We start from the raw sequence: 11326 nt of genomic DNA, 5'->3' as shown, positions 1-11326 counted from the left end.
GGAGCGTAAAGGTCGCGGGGCAGGCGGGTCTCGTCTGCGGCAAGTGTCGGTTTGTGGCTGAGCTGAGGGCGGTGTGTGTGGGAGGAACCGGGGGGCAAGGAGGAACATGTCCCCTGGGTGAGGCTGAGCGAGCTGGGACTGCTCAGGTGGGAGAAGAGAAGGCTCGGGGGGTCTTATCACTGGGGGGGGTTGGAGCAGGTGGACCCCGGAGGTCCCTGCGAGCCTCGGCCGTTCTGTGGTTCTGTAATGAATTAATGTGGATGTGAACGTACGTACGGTATGTGTGGTAATAACAGTAACAAAAAACCCTTCCTCGCCTGTTTTTAGTGTCTTTGTTCCCTTCTGTTGACTCTGCCCTAGTGGGTGCGAGTCAGCTTGCAAGGAGGACTGATTCATGATGCATTATCTCTGTCCTTGTAAAATTAAGGCGGTTTCTGGAGAGGTTTTCAATAAATACATACAAAAACAAAATTTCACAGAGTAAAGTATTTTTAAAAATGTTAAAGCTTTATAAACATCTGTAAAACTTTCATATAAATATTTTGCAGATTGTGATGGTCCTTTTCAAGCAACTCAGCTGTGGAATAGTATTATTCATGCTCTTCACAGTCAGGTGGAAATCAAAAGGCGTAGACAGCATCTGAAAACATACAAAAACTGTTTCACTGGCTCAAATGCTGTTGATGTGGTACTGAGCCATCTTATGCAAAGCATGTACCTAAGCTGCAATGATATTTCTCGGCTGAAGGGAGTCCGTGTATGCCAAGTGTTGATGGATCACAAGGTGTTTGAGCCAGTTGGAGCAAAGCTTTACTTATTCAAGAATGAGAAAGAAACAGAGTTTGAAGACACAAACACTAGTCTCTACAAATTTGTAAATAGCAGTCTTACTCCTTTTCTTCCGAGAAAGAATGAAGATAATGAGAGCTTGTCTCCTGAGCAAATCTGCAAACAGAAGACAAAAAGACGTTCCAAGTGGGTTACTCTGAACTATTTTGATTTCTTTTTTTTTTTTTTTTAAAGTTAAGGTGGGTTAACTGCAGATGAAGTTATGTTTGTCTAGCCCAGGTATTGGGGGCTTTTGGAACTATGTGCGAGTTTTGAGAAACGTTATGCCTAAATAGCAAGTGCTATCTAATATTTCTTGGTAATGTTAAACTGCTTTGATCTTCCCTTTGTTATTTAAAATAGAGTCTGGCACAGTAGCATAAGCTTAGGAACCATTTTGTTTTGCAACCAGTTGTGATGAAATCTGAGAATTAACATGAATGAATTACTAGCTGGAAGCTGGTAAAAGAAATGGAACCAATAAACAGTATTTGGAATCAATATCCTTGCCCTTTCCACAAAGCAGATGCGGATAATTGGTTTTCTAGCAGCAGGATAGACCTCGGATACAAAGAAGCCCTAAGTCCCGATTTAACAGCAGTTTGGGAAGTGACAGAGATAAATGTGTTCTGATTGTATTTGTTATACATCTAACTTATTATTTTCCCCCTGAGCAGAACGAAGTGTGAAACAACACGTTCAAACCCCTTAGCATTAGAAGCAGCTGATAAAAAGAGGGTAGAGGAGCTCCTTCGATCAATAAATGTTCATGCATCTTTACCTCCAAAGATCATGGTTAATGAACCAACTCATCTGCTTTCAAAAAGAGGTGAGGATTGAATTTTTCTTTTTAAAACTTGATTGTTCTTCACTGTGTCTACTTGGAGTGAGTACCTCGTTTCTGTTAAACACTGCCCCTCAGAGTCCTAAATTTAACATGTCACTAATGACAAAATAGCAAAATGAGTGCTAAATGAGTAAATGCTCATAGTAAGTAAACTGAAGGAAACAAAACAGGATTTAAGTTTTTGCAGGATGGTGCTATTCTAATTATGCAAATACCACTTCAGAAGGAAATAAGTTTTAAGATTAAGTACTTCTGTATTATATGGTTCCTTTGCTCTTCACTTGTCTTTGCTTGTATGTATTACTAATTAGAGTAGGTTATTACTAATTCTAATATGATGGAGAGAGATGTTCTCTTTAAAGCCTTCTTTCTTAGCATTCCTGTTTTGATCCCTTCTTCCCCTGCTGTTACCTTGTTTTCTTTGAACTCTTAAAACATTCTTGAGTGAGTAAAAACAAAGGTTAGTGTTTTAGGTAAGATCTTATTTCTGAGGGTGGTTTTTTGTTTGTTTATGATATCAGTAATAGAAGATGTCTGGAAACAGCAAACTCTGCTACGATTGCTGCAGTTGATTGATGTTCCACTTCTAGAAGATATCTTGGTGTCTTCAGTGAAGACAAAACTAGACTGTTTTGGCAAAGAAGAAGACCTGATTATCTCAAATACTTTCCTGGACAGAGAGGTTACATGTAGCTTAAACTTGCCTGAGTAAGTTACACATCTGTGAAATGTATTTGTTAGTAAACACTTTATTTTACTCTTGACCAAACATTTGTGTTAAGTGAACAAAATGGACATCATTATACTTGCAGATGGGGGTGGCGTTAATGTGCTTTCCTTTGTTGGCTTCTTCTCAGAAGTGGTAAGGGAATTCACAAAAAAATACATGTTTGGGATTGGACATTTGAGGATTTTAAGTATACATTAAAACTTTAACCTCAAGTGTCAAAACCACTCCTAGTTTCCAGACCAGACACTTCACTCTTAAGTCTCTACAACAGATGCTAGAACTTGAAAAAGTTATTCTGAGACTTTGTTTGTTTTTCACAGTCCTGGTGGTGGTGCTGTGAAGATAGAAAGTCAATAAGGCATCTATTGTTAACAACAGAAAAGGAGAAGCTAAGCTGTAGCGCTGAAGAATGCTTATATCATGAGAATATAAAAATGAAAGTGGCTGTATGTCGTCAGTGCTCTTTTCTTTAAATGTTCTCTTATTTTTGTAGTGTTCCTGTTGATTGCGCTTTGGCTGATCTCTATCTTAGCATGTACTTTTAATGAATATGTCAAGGCATGTCTCCTCCTCTGTGTGTGTCATAGTAATGCTTATTTCTGTCAAATCAATACTGTTTTTATCTGTGAGATTTGAGGTCAATCTCTGTACCTAAAGAGACATTCTTACAGTTTTTATGTATTCTTGCTCTAGGGAAAAAATACTAATATTTTTACATAAGTTTAGAGTTTTACATAAGATAGTGAAACTCCTGGTTCCAAAGTAGGTTTATTGCTGGATAGCATCTGAACTCCATGGGTTTTTCCTCCCAAAATGGCTTAATGAACACTGTTTCTTTTGAGCTTTATACTCCTGTTCTGCTTGATTATTGGGCGATTGGTGGGTTTATGTCTCTTAAAATATCTTATATGTGGTTCTTACTCTATTATTTTGTGTTAATTGTCTCTAACATTTGGGTCTTTGCTAATATATCAGATGAGCGTTTAGAAAATTAAATGCTTGCTTCATTACTTCATTCTACAATTAAGTGGGGGGCTGGAGTAATGTCTTTGTAGACAGTATATTACTTAGGTCTGGCTTTATAGCATGCTTGAGAAATGGGAAAATTTCAGGTATGAAGAATAGCCACCAGTATTACAAGAATTTGGAGGATTAATAGCCCCCAATATGAAGGTGGGGGAGTAAGCATAACTTATATCTCAAATTTTCTGTCTTCAGTTTTCAAATAGTGTCATGTTACGCTTGAAATAATCAAATACTTGCTCTCCATGCAGGCAATTAAAAACTGTAATCAAATCCTGCTTGCAGTGATTGCACTGCTCATGGGATCATAACTAAAGGAAGGTCATGATCCTGTTTCTACTTTACTGTATTGCCCCATTTACGCATCCAAGACTTATACAATCCTTGTTGGCTGCAGCAGTTCTAACAAAAGTTCATGTTTATCTAGCTGTCCAGCAGCAAGTTCAAAATCTTTTTCTGCTCTCCATGATTAAAATAACATTGTATGGATCCTAAATAATAACTGCATCTCCTCACACGTTATTGATTCAGTTCAAATTATTTTATATCCAGAGTGTCAAATAAAAGTAAGTCTCCCTCTGCGCCTAACATTTCTATAATTTTAGATTTCTTCTGTACAAAATGGTTGAGTTAGTGACTTTTTCCCCTGACCTTCCAGCCTCTTTGAACAGTGAGTTGTCTACCCGAATTTTAGGTTCTCCTTGCATTTTCTCTCCCTAGTTGAGTCATACAGGCAACAAATGCTTAAGAAAACTCATGTGTTTATAGTAGGTCATGTAATAAACTGCTTCCACAGTATTCTGGGATTTAAACTATTTTTGTTGTTCTCTGTTTTCAAACTAATTGTCTTGTGTCTTTTCTGTAAAGATCCAGTCCCTTGCTTTTTCACCCTGGTTAGCCCAGGTGGGTTTTCATTGTGTGTGTTGGAGTAATAGCGGGGTGGTGTTTGGTTTTAAATACTAGTTGAATCAGGCAAGTGTCCTGGGGTCAGTGACAGTCTGGCATGATTGCAGCTTGTTTTGATCTGGGCATACCTCAGGTGTATTGCCTGTAGCATAGGAAAACCATGGAAGTCGCTTCTTTTGAGCGGGTCCTTGAACTGCTATAGTGAAATAAGTTACATAAACTGCTTAATAAGCAACAAGTTTAATGCTGTGGTTCAAATATGTGACTATACCTGCATGGTTATTTCTATGTAATTTTCTTTAAAGGATTAAATAAGAATAGGCAGAGCATTTTAAAGTAAACACTAAAGCTAACTTTTCCTTCTACAGGCTTGACAAATGGCTCTATGCTGCAATTGAATGCTTGGAGTATTTCCCAGACCAGTTCATAGTGATGGTTAGTCAGCAGTTACCTCAAAGCCCTAACAAACCCAGCAGTCTGAATACATACAAGAAGATTCTTTTTGACATTATAATAAAGTATTATAGTCAAAAGAAGGACTCCCTTCTTGCCACTCAGGATCTCGGTATTCATTCAGGAATTATAGAACTTATAGGTAAGAGCAACCTGGAATAAAAAATACAAGTGAAAACTGTATAAAGGATGTAACTTACTAAGCATTAATTGACTGAATTATAACACCATTTGCAATGCTATTGCAGATGCACTTTAATTTATAGGTTGGAGGGAAATGCTTGAGGTTGCTAGTCAGAACTTTTGCTCAAGGCATGTACAAATTTCAAAGTTAGATTAAGTTGCTTAGGGCTGGGTCCAGCTGAATTTTGAAAATATTTAATATATTAGTCTGTGTTCTTGGGTCCTCAGCTGTGTTCTAGTTCATACTAGATCGCTCTTAGGAGATTATGCTTAACTATTCTACAACCATTTTTCCCTCTCGGTGCTATGGAATAGGTCATGGTCATCAGTGCCTAACAACTTGGATTCTAATAATAACTTTCCAGTAGAATCCAGTGCAGCTCACCTTACTTTGATAAAGTGCTGTTGTTCTGGCCCTAGTGCAAGAGAGGGCTCAAACTAGCTATGAACATTTACATATTTAAAACATGTTGCAAATTAGTTTGAGAAATGCTGCAGTTAGCTGAAGTATGACTTCATTTTGTTATCAATGTATATATGGCTATAACTATTTTCCTCAGTTGTTAAACAGTTTGATTTAAGATGGCTGATAATACAGATCTGTTGTGAAGGCAAACGTTGCTGTGCTCATTGCTTTAAAGTAAACAAATCTAGAGTACTTATGTTACAGATAAATGCAGTTGGTCAAACTAGTCCATGTGGTTTATTGAACCTTTCTATATTGAAACTTTTTCTTTTTTTTTTTCCCCTACAGTCTTTTAAAGTAACTCAGTAAAGCTTTAATCATAGATCAGAGGAACTCTTAAACTTTTCTCTAGAAATTATTTAACTTCCTGTCTTCATAGCTCCACTTTTACTTGTCCTTTGGCAATTCTCTTTCCTGCTTTTTTTGTCTGCGCTTCTTTTGGAAAAGGGTTACTTACTTGCTCTTTTGGTGTTCTTATTAATCAAAGATGGTTTCAAATGGCTTGTGGTACACCCCTGAAAGTCCTGGATTATTTCTTGTAAAATATAACCTCTGTCCCAGTAATAGGGCAGAGGCCAGCAAATCATACGTAGATTCTATTCCTGTATCTGCCCTCATCTTGCTCTTGCCTTAAAGTTACTTGGCTTTTTGATAGTTCCTCACTTTCAAAGTGAAGATAACTAGAATTCTCATCTAAAGGGGTTTTTATAGGAGGTTATTTCCAATTTATCACATTTCCTTGAGAAACTTAAAACCTAATGGCTTAAAAAGGGGAGGGGGGGATGATGATGATGACATGGACAGGACACCAACCAACAGAAAAACCCCAAATGAACAAAAAACCAAAACAAAAAACCCCAAACAAAACCTCAAAGCAATGAGAAAGTTAGAATTGTTCAGCTTATTAATTACTTTGAGATGAATCCTGGAATATAATACAAAGATGCATAAACACAAACAGTGCAAACATCACTTAAGTGTTCGCACATTGTACACAGAACATAGTAATGTCCTGTATATATTGTCCAAGTATGTCTGTTCCCTGACTAGCTATGGGACAAAGGTTTTAAGCTTATACTGATTAAATGCTGTATTGAGTCTTGTCAAAAGGTTTTAGAAGTCACTGAGATAACCTGCTTTGTTTGGAGGGAAACCCCCCCAAAAATGGGATTAATACTGGGATTTAAATATGTGTTCTTGACTCTGAAAATGAACAGTTGCACTGCATGCACTGTTTTACTCCATTGCAGAAAAAGGAAATACAGATCAAGCTCTAGAGGCATCACAACTTTATTTAAAATTATTAGCACCAAATATCCGAGAAGAACTACACAGACTCCTGGCATTCATAGCAATTGCATCTGAATCTGAGGGCTACAAATTACAAAAACAAGTAAGTATCTGTTTTGTTTAGTGTGGGAAATAGCATTTTCATATAGTAAGACTGACTGGTTTTTTTTCTAGTTAGAAGTATTGTTTACTGCCTTCCAATGTGATTTGTTTTAAAACAAATATCAAGATGTTCTTCCCACTGATAGCATCCTGTTATACTTAGTATTTGCTGACACATTGCAAGTAAATCTAATGCCAGATCTGGGCTGTTCTTTTCCAGTTTGATAACAGATCTGTGATCATCAAGACTTGCACAAAGTTCATCTTGCAAAATAAGACATTGTCAAAACCACAGGCAGAACTGCTGACTCAGTTTCTGATGGACAATCACTCTGAGCTCTTCAAGGTAGCATTTTCCTTACCTCATTGGTTTTGTCATTTTAAATGTTAAATGCCATGAAGTGCCTTTTTGGAGATGAGAGGTCTGAGGAGCAGAGCTTAATATTCCACCTGTTACAGTTTAATGGTACAGTCAAGTAGGGTGAGAATCTATTTCAGACTATGGAGGACAGCTTTTTGAGAGCTTTGCAATCCTTTACCTATAATATCCTTTCCCTTTATTTGCATCATTTGTGCTAAGAAAATACTTGAAGTATTAAATTTTTACAGAGGTCTTTTGGCACATTGTTTCTGTTGGCTGTCTGCTAAATTTTTAGGCTTCTTTGTCCTTCTCCTTTAGAAATCAGCTGACATACTCTGAGTGATATATTAGATGGCATGCTCTGGTGCCCCAGCATACAGCTTTGACAACTCTGAAGAGTTCCTTTTGGTACTTTGAAGCGTTAACTTCTAAATTAAAGAAAATAAATGAACCATAAAATGAAATGGCCTTTCTGTTTAACTTGATCAGTTATGTAAATGTTCAGATATATTTTACAGTCTCCTTTATTTACGTTCCATCATATTGTCACACATGTGAGATGCAACCTTCCCAGACCTGATATTGACTTTCTGAATTCAACCAGGGCATTATAGTTGTGATGCTTTGCTACTGTTTCCCTCAACTATAAAATTCTTCATTAAAACACTATACGAGATGAAGATGAACTAGTTATCTCAGCTGTTGTAAGATAGCTGTAAAATGCTCTGGACATTTATTATCCAGTTACAAATAAGCATCACAGAAACAATGATTTGGTTTCAGTAAAGTACTATTTTTAGTTCTTATACAACACATTAATTTCCACTTCTGATCTCAACTGAAGAAAGATGGAAGATTTTTATTTTTTTAATTAGCTCCAGTGAGGTAGTGTGGTTACTGTGAGTTTTGTATGTGTTAATATACACCCAAAACCAAATACTTTTTTTTGGTTATTAAGAATTCTGACATGAGGGTTAGGCCTTTGATTCATGACTGGAGATGGAGCCAGATCTGACAAATCAAGTGCCTGCTGCCTCATAGCAGTGACAGCAGAGTGGATGGTGGCTCACTCTTTCACAACTGCAGTTGAGAGCCTTTTGTATTATATATGCTGAAATCAGTTCAAGGTCTACACTACAGTTTTTGCCGTAGTTCAGTGGAAAACAACATCTAGAACATCTTGCCTCCTATTTCTTTGGCCAGAAATATCAGGAATAAATATCAGTATATGTGTGTTAGTGCAATTTTTTGAGACGTTTTGAATGGGTACCTAAATAAATGTAGGCATAGATTCTTCTGCAGGTAATTATGTGATTTTTTTTTTTTTTAAATTGATCATCTAAAAGCTTTAGATTCTCAAAATACAGAATTACTGGCTTTGTAACTTTTTTCTTTGCCTGATTGTATTTTCAGACTCCTTTAACTCTTCTGGAACTAACTAGTAGAAGACTTCAGAGTTTGCTAGAAGGACAAGATCCAGATATTGATTCAGGTAGATGATGTGATACACATTTTTATGTAAACCTTTCTATAAAAAAATCAATTTTTTATCAGTTGACTATAACTTTGCATAGACTATGTTCTTTTCCTTTATTAAAAGTGAAGCATTAAAGCAACAAGTGGCTAATTCACCAAATAATTAAATTATCTGTTATAAGCAAAAAAGTGACCTCTGAATATTAAAGAACAAAGCGTCTATTATTGTCTAGTTTGAACACATTACAAATTTTTTTTACTACAGAATTACTTCTGAAGTTAATGCAAAATGTGCTTCCTGAAGTGACTTGCTTATTAATTTGGCTTGTGAATTTGATGTGATTTTTTTTGTATTTAGGAACAGCATTTTTATATTTTTGCCACAAGACACCTAAAAATTCTCATAGAACTCAGTAGTTTGAGTTTCTAATAGATGTCTTGAACACAGACCTTGATTGTTTAGTGTTTTGATGAACTCTCTTCCTGTTCCGGGTAAGCATGAAGCTTATTAAGAGCTTAAGACTTATAGAAGGGTAGTGTAGCCTAAAAGGAAGGCATTTGACACTTGGTGTGTATGTGGGATTAGTGTTTTCCAGCTCATTTCTTTTACTAGCTAACATTCCATCTGGCCTTGCTGCCAAAAATGTCTTTCAGCACTGTGATTAAAAGGATTGGCTTAAATAATTTAATTTCTCTCTGACTCTTTAGTTCCTTCCTTTAGACTTCTGTATTGCCAGTGCATTATGTGCTTAAACATTGAAGAGAAGCAATAAGGGAATTGAATAATACTGTAAGTTATTGTACTGTTCAGTACTATATTTAATAGATCAGCTCTCTGAGAAGTAGTTTTGGTACAGAATCTTTTACCATCTGTATTGGGTTCCGGAATGTGTCCAAATTGCTTCCAGCTCACTGTTCTGAGTATTGCATATTGTGTAGCCAAAGAATACAGAGATGAGCAACAGAGGAAGGAGTTGCCTGTCTATAGTATTCTTGGAGCTGGTGTGATTGCCCTCAGCACACTGAACAGACAACTGAAGTACCTCATACTATACTCTCCCTACTAAGTTTTGGAGTTTCAATCTGTAAATGCATATAGATTCCATCTACTTGTTGAAATAGATAGTTTGATCTGATTGTAAGCTCTCCAGCATCGCATATTCCTGTTTTCCTGTGTGCCTCATTCTGGTGTCATTTTCCCTTTTCTCATGGAGGAGACAGGACGAAAATGTTTCCTTAGAGCTACAGAGCATTCTTAGCTGGTGAACTTCTGAAGTTCAGGTGGGAGCAGGAGGGAAGGCTGGGAGACCCCAGAAAAGGGGTCTGTCTATTGCAGGAAGGTAATCATTAGGTCTGCTGGAAGTAAACATTCCTAAAAACACTGAGGGAACTCGGGTTGGTTTTAATCTAGCAAGCTACTTGAAACCACTGGACTAAAGGATCCACCCTGAAGTTTTAAGAGTTAATCTCCTTGCCAGAAGTTGTTAAGCTTTCCCTTTTGGAAGAGCTATGTTTTCTTGATCTGACTCTACTAAACCATAAAAAGTATTTCACATTTGGTATTTGACAGACTCATTGTAAAAGAAGGAAGGACAGGTCCATATGAAAAATCTGGCTGCTCAGGTTATTACCACTCTCTATGTGAAGCCTTAAGAAAATGGTGTTTGTACAGAAGGAATAGTAAGAATTTTTTCCCCTTTAGGCAATTGACATTTGTTCAACCAACTTGCTCACTAACATGTATGTGGAGTAGCTGAATGCCAGTGTCCTCTGGCCAGAAGTCACCGTCTAATGATGGGGCTTGTATCCTTGCAAGGCAATACTCTACTGCGTAGGTTCACAACACTTTTACATCTAAGTAGTGCTTAAGTTGTGTATCTCTCGAGCACCAGTTCTTGCTCTGCTCTCACCCTGAACTGCTGCCTGTTCCATCATATCTGCTTCTGGTGACCAAACCATGCTGGGCTGTCTAGTCACCTAGAAGTTCCTGAATTGTATTCCTGAATTCAGAGGCAACTGTTTCTTCGAAGTATTTATTCACTTGCATTACATACCGGGCCTTGCTACGGATCCCATTCACTCACAGGGAATCACTGGATCATGACAACTGCAAGGTGCCATTCTTGTCATGTAGCATTCTTTGTTATGGCTTCTGTTTGCAAGAACCATGTTGGCTCTTCGTCTTGCAGGCCTTGTGTTTACAATACAAAATCATCTGTGATATTGCAATTGTAACACTGCTTTTTGGGGGGGGGGCGGTTGCAGTTAATGTTTAGATGTTCATCCATGCTCAGTGGAGGGCTATACATATCACATTGTTTGTAGAGAACTGCAATCATATCTGAACTGGAATATCAATATACCTATGTTTCTGATCATATTTTTTAATCGGGCTCTTATATGATGCATTGAACTTAAACTGAACCTCTGATTTCTTACAAAGGCTTCAGCTTCTGTCAGCGTGTGACAACTAAAGAATATGAAGATCAAAAACAACAAACAAATCGGTATCTTCTTGCATTGGTTCAAGAGATGGACAATGACCTCACTATTCCTTTGAAGCAGAAGAAGAAATTAATTAAAGAATTCCGAAAATACCATTCTCTCATCTATTGTAGTGGTTGTAAAACTACATGTGAATTTTGTACTCTAAATGGTTAG

General features: G+C 37.1%; 1 protein-coding gene across 1 annotated transcript; it reads left to right on the top strand.

The window, feature by feature from the left end:
- The first annotated feature begins 279 nt into the window (after positions 1–279).
- On the top strand, positions 280–11326 carry DEPDC4 (DEP domain containing 4). The gene is made up of 9 exons (XM_010561987.1): positions 280–286; positions 549–975; positions 1503–1657; positions 2197–2383; positions 4703–4929; positions 6687–6829; positions 7049–7174; positions 8603–8681; positions 11109–11326. Exons 1-9 carry the CDS (start codon positions 280–282, stop codon positions 11324–11326), a joined length of 1569 nt encoding a protein of 522 aa, XP_010560289.1.

The sequence above is a fragment of the Haliaeetus leucocephalus genome, unplaced genomic scaffold, assembly GCF_000737465.1.
Source record: "Haliaeetus leucocephalus isolate CR32 unplaced genomic scaffold, Haliaeetus_leucocephalus-4.0 Scaffold151, whole genome shotgun sequence".
NCBI classification, from domain to species: domain Eukaryota; kingdom Metazoa; phylum Chordata; class Aves; order Accipitriformes; family Accipitridae; genus Haliaeetus; species Haliaeetus leucocephalus.
Note: the sequence above shows the minus strand (reverse complement) of the source record. Positions and strands in the feature narration are given on the sequence as shown.

Coding starts and splice junctions, on each gene's coding strand:
- DEPDC4 (XM_010561987.1), top strand. Junction 976..1,502: donor AAGACAAAAAGACGTTCCAA/GTGGGTTACTCT, acceptor TTTCCCCCTGAG/CAGAACGAAGTGTGAAACAA. Junction 6,830..7,048: donor GCTACAAATTACAAAAACAA/GTAAGTATCTGT, acceptor GTTCTTTTCCAG/TTTGATAACAGATCTGTGAT.